Source organism: Gopherus flavomarginatus, chromosome 3 (genome assembly GCF_025201925.1).
Source record: "Gopherus flavomarginatus isolate rGopFla2 chromosome 3, rGopFla2.mat.asm, whole genome shotgun sequence".
Taxonomy (NCBI): domain Eukaryota; kingdom Metazoa; phylum Chordata; order Testudines; family Testudinidae; genus Gopherus; species Gopherus flavomarginatus.
In genome coordinates, this window is record NC_066619.1 from 47,060,576 (window position 1) to 47,076,160 (window position 15,585).

Here is a 15,585-nt window from a genome sequence, read left to right on the forward strand (position 1 = left end):
ATATTTTAAATCAACACAAGTCCATGTTAAGAGTTAGGGTTAGAAAGTATCCAGAGGCTTCACTCAGTGGAATAAAGCAGAACACCAAAACATTCTGAGAACTGTCACTATGGTTTCCATTAATAACTGTGCCGTATCTCCCATTTGGATTTTGACAGCTGAAATTTATAAACCATCTGTCTCCCGTGCAGCTCTTAGTTTCCTAGAGCATACTGTTTGGGAAATCACACATGGTAGATAATATTTTGCATTGCTACAGCGGTCATTAAAGTGCTTTACGCTAAAGTCAACACTGAGATTGGGATGAGAGATCACTTCTCTCACCGCTGAAATGTTGCCACTAGTGGAGTGGAACCCAATAGCTTTTTAATAGTCCACAGTTCTTTGGAGGAGGAATTGAAGAGTATTTCATTTTTAGGAAACTGCAGGAAATGTCTGGAGAAGGCATAAAGGCACTGAAAGTTAGGAAGGAAAGCAGGGCTCACGTCCCTATTCTTATGAAGGTTACCATGGAAACTTTAGTGATCACGTGGTTGATCTTACATCATATCTGAAAAATAACATCTCCAATCCCATAGTGCTGTATAAACCCATGCTGAGATATTAGTTCAAGTATGACAGAAGGAAAAGTATCCTCTACTGAACACCAAGGTGTCCCTGTAGAGACAGAATAATTCTCTACTACCTTCATCTGGGAGAGTGGTTGGACTGTGGAAATGGGATTGGTAATTGTAACATGATGAGTAATTATCTCTTGGACTGAGAAGGTAACAAAGTAGAACAACTGAAGTATAAAAGTGCTCTCCAAATAGTTTCATATTGCAAACCTAATACTAAACTCAGACTGGCGCTACAGGCAGCAGGTCATGAATAAGGCTACGTTTAGTCGGGTATTTTTAGTAAAAGTCATGGAGAGGTCAAGGGCAGTAAATAAAAATTCACGGCCCATGACCTGTCCATGACTTTTACTAAAAATACCCCTGACTAAAATGGGGGAGGGAGGAAAGACTCAGAGGATGCAGCCCAGAGAAGTACTGCGATTCCTGGGGATGGGGGCACAGCCCAGGGGGGCACTGTGGGTGCTGGGAAAGGAGGCACAGGTGCTCAGGGGCGAGTTGCGGCCTGGGGTGGCACCACAGGTGCTGGGGAGGGGAGTCACGGCCCGGGGGGAGGTAGCATGGGTGCTGGGAGAGGCCCCTTACCCAGCTACTGGGAAGCGGTGGCCCCAGCTCCCTAGCTCCATGTGCTGCCCCAAGCCCCAGTTCTGCAGCTGCCATTGACTGGGAACTGTGCCCAATGGAAGCTGCGGGGGCAGTGCCTGGCTGCTGGCAGAGGCTGCATGTGGAGCTAGGGGAGCTGAGGGAGAGGAGCTGCCACCAGGTGAGCACCAACCTCAACCCCAAGCTCTGAGCCACCTTCCCCAAAATTTCTGCTGCTGGGGGTTGGGGGGCCCCAAGACTGCCCAGTAGCAGCCAGTGCAACTGACCTGGGGGCTGCCTGAACTCCTCAGGCAGCTCCTGGGCCAGCCACATGGGGCTGCTGAAGTCACAGAATCTGTGATTTCTGTGACAAACACGAAGCCTTAGTCATGAATAGTTGAAGGTTTAGATGTGAGCATGCTTGTATGAAACAGTGAGATCCCAATAGTGGAAGAAAAGGAGATTAAAAAACATTTCTATTTTGAATCTGTAGGAATATTAGATGGACTCTAAAGTGACTAGCACAGAGAGGATGGTATGTGTGAGCTAAGATGATGTATTCAAATAATAATAAAAATAAAACATACCTGTGCAAAATATTCCTCTGAAATCCTCCCAGCCCATTCAATACACAGTTCTAAAGGGCGACAAGGATTTGCTACATCTGCACATTTTATCATCATGCGCTTGATCAGCGTCTGTTTTTCTGGAAAATTCTTTACGTTGGGTGCACATTCACAGTCACTGCCCTCACTCTGTAACAGAGGGAGTCGTCACAGTTTGGTGGCAACATCAGTATTAACAACAAGTATAAACACATAATTGATTCTCTCCTCTCTGAAACACTTCTAATAAATGCGCACTGTCTCCAATTAGATGCATGGTACTCTAGATTTTGAAGAACGGCCATACTGGGTCAGGCCAATTGTCTATCTAACTCAGTATCCTGGCTTCTGACAGTGGCCAAAGCAAGATGCTTCAGAGGGAGTTAAAAGAACAGGGGAATTTATTCCAAGATCCCTGTCATCCAGTCCCAGATTCTAGCTGTCAGAGGTGTAGGGACACCCAGTGCATGAGGTTGCATCCCTGACCATCTTGGCTAATAGCCATTCATGGACTTATGCTCCATGAACTTATCTAATTCTTTTTTGAAGTCAGTTATAATTTTGGCCTTCACAACATCCCAAGCAAATGAGATCCACAGGTTGACCGTGTGTTGAAGTACTTCCTTATGTTTGTTTTTAAACCTGCTGCCTATTAATTTCATTGGGTGGCCCTTGGTTCTTGTGTTATGTGACATTTCCTTAGTCACTGTCTCCAACCCAGTCAGGATTTTATAGACCTCTATCATATCCCCCCTCAAGAGTCTCTTCCAAGCTGAACAGTCCCAGTCTTTTTAATCTGTCTTCATATGGAAGCTGTTCCATACCCCTAATCATTTTTGTTGCCCTTCCCTGTACTTTTACAATTCTAATGGTCTTTTTTGAGAGGAGGTGACCAGAACTGCATGCAATATTCAATGTGTGGGTGCACCATGGATTTATAGTGTGGCATTATGATATTTTCTGCCTTATTACCTATCCCTGAAGATGTTGTCAGAGGACTAGCCACAATGACTCCAAGATCTCTTTCTTGAGTGGTAATAGTTAATTTAGGCTCATCATTTTGTACATATAGTTGGGAGTAAAGGTGCATTACTTTGCATTTATTAACATTGAATGTCATCTGCCATTTTCTTTGCTCAGTCACCCAGTTTTGTGAGATCCCCTTGTAACTCTTCACAGTCTGCTTTGGACTTAACTATTTTGAGTAATTTTGTATCATCTGTAAACTTTGCTATCTCACTGTTTACTCCCTTTTCCAGATAATTTCTGAGTATATTGAACAGCACAGGTCCCAGCACAGATCTTTGGGGAACCCTGCTCTTTACCTCTCTCCACTGTGAAAACCGACCATTTATTCCTACCCTTTGTTTCCTGTCTTTTAACCAGTTACTGATCCATGAGAGGACCTTCCCTCTTGTTGCATGACTACTTATTTTGCTTAAGAGCCTTTGGTGAGGCTTTCTGAAAGTCCAGATACACTATCCCCTGGATCACCCTTGTCCATGGTTGTTAACCTCCTCAAAGAATTCTAACAGACGGGTGAGGTATGATTTCACTTTACAAAAGCTGTACTGACTTTTCGCCAACATATCATGTTACTCTAGGTGTATGATAATTCTGTCCTTTATTATAGTTTCAACCAATTTTCCTGGTACTGAAGTTAGGCTTATTGGCCTGTAATTGCCAGGATCGCCTCTGGCAACTTAAAAAAAAAAAAATCAGCATCACATTAGCTATCTGCCAGTCATCTGGTACAGAGGCTGATTTAAGTAATAGATAACATACATAGTTGGGGCTATGATTTAGTCATGGAGGCCACAGAAATCATTAAATCCATGACTTCCAGAGACCTCTGAGACTTCAGCCTGCGGTGACTGGGAGTTGTGAGGACACCCTCTGCCTGGCTCCCAGCTTTTGGGGGCATTGGTGCCTTGCAACTCCAAGCCGCGGGGGACCCTGGAGCTCTGAGCCCCAAGAGGTGCTGTAGGCCCGGAGCTCTCCATTTTATCATAGATATTTTTTGTAAAAGTCATGGACAGGTCACAGGCTTGCCCTTCTCCACCCACCTGGCATTCCTGCTAGGGAGTGGGGGAAGCCCCTGGGCACGGGGGAACGGGTGGAGCAGGGCAAGCCCCTGTGCCTGACCCCATTTCCCTAGCAGGACCGCCGGAGGGGGTCTGCAGCTGGAAGGGGTGGGGAGGAGCCCCCACTTGCTCTGGCCCAGGGCCCCACAAACCCCTAATCCACCTCTGGGCGCAGACATGTTCTTGTGGATTGGCTCCTTACCGAGCAATAAAACTGAGCTCACCATGGTATTAATGCTGCTCACAAAAGTAATATATTTGTATAATTATGTCCTCCCTTCTCCCACTACATTCAACTCAGTCAAAAATTGAAGATAAATACTTTTTATCACTAGTGCTGAAATTAATGTCTGTGTGGTTTATGAGGAAATATTTTGCAGTGACTGTTACTAATTGGGGCATTACTCTTCTCTCAATATTTAACAGTTAATTTTATTCAGCATAGGTTTCCCAACAAAGAGCTGCCAAATTAATGCTTCCTCCTAACTGTTGTTAAAGATCAAAAATAGAAAGAGGCACCATTAACAATACCTACAACCTACAACTACTGCTGTGGGGGGAAAAAGCCTATAATATCACTCTTTTCTGTGTTGCAGTTTTATTACTCCCCAAGTCTTTGTATATTTTACAATAGTCTCTGCTATAAACTGGTGAAATAAAGGAGAGTCAATCAATCAGAGGAAATGCTTTTTATAGCTTAAAAATGCTGATTGAAGAAGAATGTACGAAAAACATTCAGTGGCACATCAGTAAGTGCTAAATCCCTTTAGTACAGGAATGTGAGACTTTCAAAAACACCTCAGGGATTCAGGAGCACAATGACATTCAGTGGGACTTGTGCACCCAAATTCATGGGGCACTCAATTTTTGGAAAACATTAAAGCTTTAAACATGGGAAAAAATATATGAAAATGGATCTACTCCCAAAAGACTTCAGAATGATTCCAGCTTAAATAATGAATAGCCAGCGCAGAGAGCTACAGCCTCAAGATTTGCATTCAGAACTATGGTTCATCTCTAAGAAAGTTATGCAGGCTGGGCAACCTCTTCCATGTTTCTGCAAGTGGAAAGCTGGCCAAACCCACGCCCTAGCGTACCATGCTGTAATAACCTTAGTCCCAGATTTGGACCTTAGCGTCCAAAATATGGGGGTTTAGCATGAAAACCTCCAAGCTTAGTTACCAGCTTGGACCTGGTACCTGCTGCCACCACCCAAAAAATTAGAGTGTTTTGGGGCACTCTGGTCCCCCTGAAAAACCTTCCCTGGGGACCCCAAGACCCAAATCCCTTGAGTCTCACAACAAAGGGAAATAATCCTTTTTCCCTTCCCCCCTCCAGGTGCTCCTGGAGAGATACACAGACACAAGCTCTGTGAATCCAAACAGAGTGAATCTCCCTCTCTGTTCCCAATCCTGGAAACAAAAAGTACTTTCCTATTCCCCCAGAGGGAATGCAAAAATCAGGCTAGCAATCCAACACACAGATTTCCCCTTGATTTCTTCCTCCCACCAATTCCCTGGTGAGTACAGACTCAATTTCCCTGAAGTAAAGAAAAACTCCAACAGGTCTTAAAAGAAAGCTTTATATAAAAAAGAAAGAAAAAATACAAATGGTTTCTCTGTATTAAGATGACACAATACAGGGCAATTTGCTTAAAAGAATATTGAATAAACAGCCTTATTTAAAAGAATACAAATCAAAGCACTTCAGCACTTATATTCATGCAAATAAGCTGGCCAAACCCACGCCCTAGCGTACCATGCCTAGCAATCTATGCAGCAACTCTGAAGTTGGCAAGCAAAGAGGTTTATTCCTAAACATGAAATGTAATAATGGTCAAATTGCACTCAGTCATCCAAATTCTACTACAAAATGACACTCCTCAACTGAAAAAAATCCATTCCAAGCTATCCACCACACCTCCATGAAACAATGGAGGAAGCAGATGTTCCTTGTTTAAAGATATGAAATACACCTCTACCTTGATATAATGCAACCTGATATAACACGAATTCAGATATAACGTGGTAAAGCAGCGCTTCGGAGGGGCGGGGCTGCGCACTCCGGCGAATCAAAGCAAGTTCGATATAACACAGTTTCACCTATAACGCGGTCAGATTTTTTGGCTCCCGAGGACAGTGTTATATTGGGGTAGAGGTGTAGCTAGATACAGGTAAGAGTGTAAGGATTACAGTTATCATAACCGCCTAGGGATAGTGGTGGGTGCTATCCTTCCGGAAACACTAGGTTAGGTATAATCTCTCTCCTCTTGAGTTTACAGATACAAAAGGCTTCTGTTCTGCTTATAAACATGGCAAAGTACAGTGGGAAGGATTAGTGGTAAACAGCAATAAAATGGTGGTCCACAAACCTCTTCCCCCAGTTCTGTCAGCTACACTCCTGCAGTTAGGGAAGGGTCTTTACTGCAGATGGGATACTATCTATGGAAAAGTCTTATCTGCTATCTACTCATGTTATCGAGCAGCTGGGGATTTTTAAGAGTCTGAAAGAAAGATTTGCCTATTGTCTAACAATTAAACTAGATCTTTCTACATGTATCTGATCATGCCTTCCTGGGGAGAAAGCCACTATGGGAAAGGCTGGTGGTAATTTTATTTGCAAGAGTAAAGGAACTTTGAAATTAATAAGAAGAGACGGGAGAAGGACAACTGCCTCCCCGAACAAAAAAAGAGACAGTTTAATACACTTGGAAAATACCACATTTTCAGGGGAGAGAGATATTAAATCACTGTCCAAAATCCCATGACCTCATAGCGAATGTGTTAATGCATTCTCACAATTGCCCCTTCAAAGGGTATAAAGAATATAACTGGCAGACAAAGGGGCCACTAAATACCAGAAGTAAATTCACATACCCATATGTGAACACAGAAGAATCTTGATATGAGCTTGTTTGAAGCACAGAAGCCTGAAGATGTGAGCATTTATTTCCTGAGCATTTGGTGTTGTCGGAGGTAAGGTGAGGGGAGTCTTAGATCTAGGTATGTATTTTTTGTGTCATTTACCTTTGATTTGATAGAAAAACTGGGAAAATCCTAATATACTTATTTTCTTTAAGCAGAGGCTTAAGTAGATTTTGAGGAACTTTGTGGCAGTTGATTATTGGGACACAAACCAAACATTTGGACTTTGAGGAGAGACAAACAGGGATAAGAGGCACCAGACCTGGAGCACTCAGTCAAAAAGCACAGGGTATAAGACCGATCGCAAGAGATGTTGTCAAGAAACTGATGGCAGCTGCTTAAGGAGCATGGGGTGACCATTAGGAGCAACAAAAAAGAGGGGAACAAAGACAGAATGATTAAAGGCAGGGGGGTTAGGGTGTGGGCTCTGGCAGAATGATTAAACAGAACGATAAAAAGAAAAAGTGAGAATTATTCAATCTTTCTTAAAGGTTCCAGAAACAGGTTTCATTTTAAAATAGTTAAGGCCAAATTGTCAAAAGCTTTTCTAATTGCACATGTAAAGTCTGAAGATGCCTTTATTAATGCATGTAAAAATCCACATTTGGGACACAAACTGACCTGGATAACTACACACAAATGCTGATTCTGCTCAGCATGTAGAATTTTGCATGCACATATGGATATATTCCCAAATTTTGCTGGTACAGTTAGGAAGGCTTTGAACTTTGAACCCTGGACTTCAGAAAAGCAGACTGACTCCCTCAGGGAACTGATGGGCAGGATCCCCTGGGAGGCTAATATGAGGGGGGAAAGGAGTCCAGGAGAATTGGCTGTATTTTAAAAGCAGCCTTATAGAGAACAGAACAAACCATCCCGATGGGCAGCAAGAATAGCAAATATGGCAGGTGACCGGCTTGGATTAACAGAGAAATCTTCGGTGAGTTTAAACTCAGAAAGGAAGCTTACAAGAAGTGGAAGCTTGGACAGATGAATAGGGGTACAAAAATATTGCTGGGCAGCACAGTATTGGGAGGAGGTGAACAGCCCTCAGTGGTGAAAGAACAAGTTAAGGACCATTTAGAAAAGCTGGACATGCACAAGTCCCTGGGGCCAGGTCTAATGCATCTGAGGGTGCTGAGGGAGTTGGCTGATGTGATTGCAGAGCCATTGGCCATTATCTTTAAAAACTCATGACGATTGAAGGAGATCCCGGCTGACTGGAAAAAGGCAAATATAGTGCTCATCTTTAAAAAGGGAAAGAAAGAGAATCTGGAGAACTGCAGACCCGTCAGCCTCACGTCAGTCCCTGGAAAAATCATGGAGCAGGTCCTCAAGGAATCAATTTTGAAGCACTTTGAGGAGGGGAAAGTGATCAGGTACAGTCAGCATGGATTCACCAAGGGCAAGTCATGCCTGACCAACCTGATTGCCTTCTATGATGAGATAACTGGCTCTGTGGATATGGGGAAAGCGGTGGACATGATATATCTTGACTTTAGCAAAGCTTTTGATATGGTCTTCCACAGTATTCTTGCCAGCAAGTTAAAAAAAGTATGGATTGGGTGAATGGACTATAAGATGGATAGAAAGCTGACTAGATCATTGGGCTCAATGGGTAATGATCAATGGCTCGATGTCTAGTTGGCAGCCGGTATCAGGCGGAGTGCCCCAGGGTCAGTCCTGGGGCCAGTTTTGTTCAACATCTTCATTAATGATCTGGATGATGGGATGGATTGCACCCTCAGCAAGTTCACAGATGACACTAAGCTGGGGGGGAGAGGTACATATGCTGGAGGGTAGGGATATGGTCCAGAGTGAGACAAATTGGAGGACTGGGCTAAAAGAAATCTGATGAGATTCAACAAGGACAAGTGCAGAGGCTTACACTTAGGATGGAAGACTTCCATACGCTGCTACAGGCTGGGGACCGACTGGCTAAGCAGCAGTTCTGCAGAAAAGCACCTGGGGATTACAGTGGATGAGAAGCTGGACATGAGTCAACAGTTGTCAAGAAGGCTAATAGCATATTGAGCTGCATTAGTAGGAGCATTGCCAACAGATTGAAAGAAGTGATTATTCCCCTCTGTTCGGCACTGGTGAGGCCACATCGGGAGTATTGTGTCCAGTTTTGAGCTCCCCACTACAGAAAGGATCTGGACAAATTGGAGAGTCCAGCGGAGGGCAACAAAAATGATTAGGAGGCTGGGGCACATGACTTATAAGGAGAGGCTGAGGGAACTGGGCTTATTTAGTCTGAAGAAGAAAAGAGTAAGGGAGGATTTGATAGCAGCTTCCTAGTAACTGAAGGTGGGGTTCCAAAGAGGATGGAGTTAGGCTGTTCTCAGTGGTGGCAGATTACCAAACAAGGGGCAACGGTCTCCAGTTGCAGTGGGAGAGGTCTAGGTTGGATATTAGGAAAAACTATTTCACTAGGAGGGTGGTGAAGCACTGGAATGGGTTACCTAGAGAGGTGATGAAATCTCCATCCTTAGAGGTTTTTAAGGCCTGGCTTGACAAAGCCCTGGCTGGGATGATTTAGTTGGGGTTGGTTCTACTTTGAGCAGGGGGTTGGACTAGATGACCTCCTGAGGTCCATTCCAACCTTAATCTTCTACGAAAGTATGGCCTACAACATCAAATGATTTAAGCTCTTTGGGACAGGGCCCGGCACTATGTTTTCCTGTGTTTGTACTGCGTCTAGCACCATAGTGTCAGGATCTTGATTGTGGCATTGTGGTATTTATTTGCACTGCCACAGTGCAAATAAAGATAAGTCAATGAAAACAACATTTAAATGTTTGCTTGATGCTTAAACAGATCAAAGTCCTTCAGAACAGCAAACTGGCTTATCTTACATTTGAGTTGGTTTCCTCAGATGCCATAGGCTTGTTGATGCTGTTGACAAACTTGTTCACATGCTCAAAGTGCTTTGTCATCTCTGTTGCCAAAACCATGTCAATAATAGCCTGGCGCAATGTCCGATAATGGTTCCTGAAAGAGAAAAATGAAATAATTTACTCATGCAGGCCATTGCCAGAGTTAACGGTCTTTCTCCTGATCTCCACACAACATTCACAAAAAGCATTTTGAGACAGCAAATCAAACATAAAATGGACTAACTGGAAAGCAACTCTGGGTATGTCTATACTACCCGCTCAATCAGTGGGCAGCGATTGATTGAGCAGGGGTCGATTTATCACGTCTGGCCTAGACACGATAAATCTACCCCGAACGCTCTTCTGTCAACTCTGGTACTCCACCATGGTGTGAGGCGCAGGCGGAGTTGATGGGGGGTATCAGCAGTCGACTCAACACAGTGAAGACACCACGGTGAGTAGATCTTATTCATGTAGCTGAAATTGCGTAACTTAGATCGATCCCTCCCCCCCAGTGTAGATCAGGCCTCAGAACAGTGACTGTAGTTGCATTCATGTTAGCAGGGGTTTTAGTGGCCTATTGACATTTTACATAACTTAAAACTAAAATCAATAAAATTACAAGTCATTCATAAGATGCTATAACCTCAAAAGGGATATGGTAAAGGATCTGTCTGAAATAAGCAGGAACAGGAAGTCACCAGGGCACTCATAGAAATCTTTTTAAATAATTAAAGTTAGGTTCATTCCATACATATGCCAGAGTAATCAATACATAGAATTCAGTATTCCAGAGATAGTAACAATATATTTCCACAACCCCTCCTATTAACTTGGAGTTCTAGTCGGTTGGTTTTTTAAGTAATACCATATTCCACAAAATATGAAACATCTTTACATTTCCAAACATATCCTTTAGAATGCTGACATGGGGAAGAAAGAAAGAATTTTTTTTTAAAATTGTCTATTGTATAGTTCTAGAAGTGATCAAGGCTTTTGTGCGAATTTTCTATATTAAACAAAAGTGGCATCTTCAGTGTATGCAAAAGGAATAAAATAAACACAGCAAGCTAACCTATCAATATTCTTGAAAATGTTGCATTTGTTGTCTTTAGCTGTGAGCTGGAACGCCAGTGCTGTATGGTGACTTTCCAATACAGCAGTGTCATTATAAAGTACAGCTAATTCACTTCCTGCATTGCACAGGAAAGAGTTGGTCCGTCCTGGGTGATCCACGTCATGAACTGTGGCAGCTATTAACGCAGCCACCTCATCTAAATGGTCAAGGTTTCCCTGCAAGAAAGAGTAAAACTACCATTATTCATCACCTAGTAAGTAATCACAATAAAATCTTTAGAACATCACTAGGTAAATATCGGAGTTAAAATGTAAGCTCTTCAGAACAGAGGCCTTCTCTCCATGTGTGAGTTTCCCATTCACTGAGTGCTAAGAGTACCTTCTCCCCATCTCAAAACCATTTCTTCCAGGCAGCTTTTCTATTGTGTCTTCATCCCAGTGATCTCTCTGCACCTTCTTCTGTTGGAGCTGTTGTGCCATGTAGCATGTCTGACTGCCATGGTAAGCACCTTGCAGCAGGATTTCTATTTTGTGTTTTGCAAAGCACCAGGTACATACCAAAATATTCATGTTCTACAATTTCCATCAAAAGAATTAAATATCATATTTCTGCCATTGACTTAAGTAAACTGAGATGTAGCAATCCCATTTAAAAATTTAATTTCTGAATCTGTCTTTCAGTTGATTTTGACCATATAACTACAATATATTTTGGGGTAAGGAAACCAGATATTAATTTTCTCCTTTTGCTAAAAAAATGTCTGAAGAGGCCATTTTTCAAAGGGTAAACAGAGATGGTTTCATAATTGCTTCAGCTACATTTCTGTGAATAAAGAAATGTTTCTAGAAGCAAGGGATTGGCAAGGTCATTCTATCTAGAAGCCTTATAGCATTCAATTTCCTAAAATAACCCTGGAGAAAAAATAATGTCATTACCACTCCTGATCAGTACTCTCTCTGTATGAACCTAGATTTATCACATATATCTTCACGTATATTTCTTGACACTCTCCCACCCCAAGCAAAATTTTCAAGAGATTACAGCTGTTGCTAATGAAGGGTGTGATCCCGCAATGCCTATTTGTTTAGGTTAATTTCCTTATTCACATTAATAGTCCTATGGATTTCAGAGAAATTACTTGTGTCAGCAAAGACTGCAGGTTCAAAGGCTAGGGCAGACATGGGAAGCTAAGAGCATTAAGTACTGGTTGCAAAGATGCCCAGCTCTACTGTGTGACTGTCAAGTAGAAGTATGTTATTTGTAACACAAGGCTGTCATGGACACATCTGTTAATGAACAAATAATCTGATTAGTCCTAAAGTATGTTTATTCAAGGGTCAAAGTAAAGAATTCACAATGGAAGTTGTACCTTAACTCTCTCCTTTCCGAGAAAGAATGCAGTAGCATGCAAAACGTCTGCTGCATGTGTGGAGTTGTGGTATGAGTTGGTGGAGTGGTAGTTGGCTTCAATCACCTGGAACCAGGCTCGTAGTGTTGCTTCTGAACAATTTAAAAATTCACAGACCCCAAACCGGGCAAAAACTTTTAAACCCAAATAAACTAATGGCCTGGAAAACAAGTAAGGAGACAATTATCATGGAAATGTAGCAAAGTAGAAAAAAACATACACATGCATGCAAACAAATTAACAATTTCTATTGTGCATCATGTCTCCTGTTCGGCACCTTCCCATTTTTTAAAAAACAAGTGTAAATAGACACCATTTAGTTTATCACATGATGATGATTCTTTAAGGCTCTGGTCAACCAGCAGTTAGTTTACTACCCGTTCTGTCACTCTTTCAGACTTAAATTTAATCTGCTATGAAAAGCATCACAGAGCAAACAATGTTGCCAACTTCTTATGATTTTATTAGGCGTCTCATGGTGTTTTTCTTAAAACCCCAGCCACTGGTGTCCTCTGATTATGTGACAATCTCAGCTTTCATTTAAAAAAAGAAGTGTAATCCTTATGGTCTTTGAGAAAAAACTTGAAAACATGACCCAAGTGTATCCTAACAGCTCAAAACCCAGTGGCAAATGAAAAGAACCCTCCTATTGTGTTTTTTTTAAATCTCATTATTTTTGGGGATCTGACTCATGGTTTTTAAATGCCTCGAGGTTAGCAATACTGTTTATCAACTCTGCTCTGAATAGCTTGGAGCCTAAAGCCATTCCTTCCCCATAGAGATGATGGACCACACTGATGAGATATCGAATGCATAAATTGTGCCTGTTTTGGGAGGACAGGACCACTTTTGGGGAGCGGAGCATGGGAGCCCCATACACTGCTCAGCTTCTGAATTACTGTATTGATGAAGGACCAACTATAAGGCTCTTTAATCTAGTGGATAAAGGCATAGCAGGAACCAATAATGAGATGTTAAAGCCTGGCAAACACAAATTAGAAATAAGGCACACACTGTTAACAGTGAGAGTGATTAACCACTGGAACAAACTACCAAGGGAAGCGGTGGATTCTTCATCTCTTGATGTCTTCAAATCAAGACTGTATGCCTATTGTAATAATTGGGGCCTGACCTACCTACTCAAAGCATAAGCCTAACTGTGAGAATGTGGATAAAATGTTATAGAATGTCATAATAGTTTATAACAAACGTTGATGGGGAAAGGAATGAAAAGGAGACACTCTAAATTAATCCAAACAAAGACGCCTACTGATCTAACTCAACTACTGTGCTGAATTAAGTCTCGTGAACAAGAGAAATGTGGGACCAGAAACCAGCGGACTAAACTTGGTGTTGGAAATCAAGCCGAACTGATGGACAAGGGCTATTTCACCCATCACTTCCTTTTGGGGTCCTTAAAATAAAAGTAGCTGGCTGTCTGAGAGGCAGAAGTACAGGAAGGAAAGAGCTCGACCATCATAGCTGGCACCCTCACTATCTCCTGAGATCCACTGTGTCATCCTGATCTTGAGAAATGACCTTATCAGCCAGAAAAAAGGAGCCAAGGATATGCTGTTCAGGATCTAACGACCCAGTGGCTAGATCCTGAACACTATTTGGGGGTGTGAGACTTTGATTCCTGCCCCTCCTCCACTGTGTCTTTTTCCTTCCGCACCTTTTTTCTTCTCTTTCCTATCCCTCTCCTTTTGCCTTCTGCTTAACAAGGGAGTCTGACTTAACTGGCTAAGACGGTATATTTTGCAGCATTTCTGTAAGCTTGTGACCAGAGAGGCAGCTAAAAGCAATGTTCTAAACAGCCCAACACCACTACCTGTTTGCCAGGTCATCAAGTGGCTAATAAGACCATGTGCTCTCACTGCGTTTCTCCAGCAGCAATGCTGCAAGTGACAGCACCAGAGAGAGAAGCTACATTTTCTTTCTGTGCTGTTCTTTTCCCTCCTGTGTGTATTTGTCTTGTTTTATCTTCTAGGAAACAGGATCAGACTTCAACAGCAACAGCAGCTCATCTCCACTAACTTTCTCCTCTTCTCCCAAAAAAGGACAGTTTTTTCCCTCTTTAACACCGCCTAAGACACTGTCAGATGGGGGATGTGTTTCCCTCTAAAAACTCTGTACAGCTCAGGGAATGGGAATCAGGGATGTGTTAAAATGAAAGACCTGCGTAATAATTTACATTTGAAATGCTTTAACAGTTTTTTCCTTCTTTTTCTGTAATGAAAGATTAAAAAGCTGTTTAATGGTGTGTTTTCACATGGGACTAAGCAGGCCAAGGTTCTGACCTTGAAACCCTGAGCTATGTTTAACTGTTTATTGTTGTACAGTGTCAGGGTCATGTTAACACCTTTGACTCTCTGGGCCCATTTATTCCATCAAAGTTAATACAACATACCTTTCTGGAAGGCGTCCTTTAGTGAAGCACAAATTATTCGGCTCAATAGAGGGCTAGCTGGGTAAAAGTGTATGCTCTGTGTTATACAGACTAAATCAGGGGTAGGCAACCTATGGCATAGGTGCCGAAGGCAGAACACGAGCTGATTTTCAGTGGCACTTCCACTGCCCAGATCCTGGCTACTGGTCCGGAGGGCTCTGCATTTTAATTTAATTTTAAATGAAGCTTCTTAAACATTTTGAAACCTTATTAACTTTACATACAACAACAGTTTAGTTATATATTATAGACTTATAGAAGGAGACCTTTTAAAAACGTTAAAATGTATTACCGGCACGCGAAACCTTAAATTAGCGTGAATAAATGAAGACTCGGCACAGCACTTCTGAAAGGTTGCTAACCCCTGGACTAGATGATCCAATAGTCCCCTCTGGCCTTAAAATCTATTAATCTATTGGGCCCAGTACCATTTGCTCCCCTCCACCTATTTTTTTAAACCTCCAACACAGACCTGTCCCAGAGCCTGCTCTAATGGGGGTTTGCTGTTTCCTGCAGCACCATGCCTTCAGATACAAAATATACCTCAAAATCCTTTGTGGAAGAGTTGGTAAAAAAGGATTCAGTGGGGCACTTTAGAAGGTAAAGGCAGCAGAGTATTCCAAACAGAACGTCTATGTGGAGAGGGAATTGGAGCAGTTAGGGGACAAGATCAATTGATGAGGAAAGAATCCTGTAGGCCTGTGGGCATTGAGATGAAGAAGAGACTGACAGGGTTAGGTGTCTGTACCCTTAGCATGGACACGGACTCTTTCTGGCCAGCTAGACTAACAGACGTTTTGGAGCATGAGCTTTCGTGGGTGAATACCCACTTCGTCAGATGCATGTCAGATGCATCTGACGAAGTGGGTATTCACCCACGAAAGCTCATGCTCCAAAACGTCTGTTAGTCTATAAGGTGCCACAGGACTCTTTGCTGCTTTTACAGATCCAGACTAACA

The 15,585-nt window shown here is 42.5% G+C and overlaps 1 protein-coding gene across 1 annotated transcript in view; it reads right to left on the minus strand.

Moving 5' to 3' along the window:
* Positions 1 to 320: 320 nt before the first annotated feature.
* PDE8B (phosphodiesterase 8B) overlaps positions 321 to 15,585 on the minus strand; it is a 154,684-nt gene continuing 139,419 nt past the window's right edge. The window contains exons 17-21 of the mRNA XM_050943749.1: positions 12,139 to 12,337; positions 10,767 to 10,984; positions 9,671 to 9,806; positions 1,787 to 1,954; positions 321 to 455 (exon numbers count right to left, since the gene is read on the minus strand). Of these exons, the coding sequence (XP_050799706.1) occupies positions 321 to 455; positions 1,787 to 1,954; positions 9,671 to 9,806; positions 10,767 to 10,984; positions 12,139 to 12,337 (856 nt within the window). The remainder of the gene's footprint in view (positions 456 to 1,786; positions 1,955 to 9,670; positions 9,807 to 10,766; positions 10,985 to 12,138; positions 12,338 to 15,585) is intronic.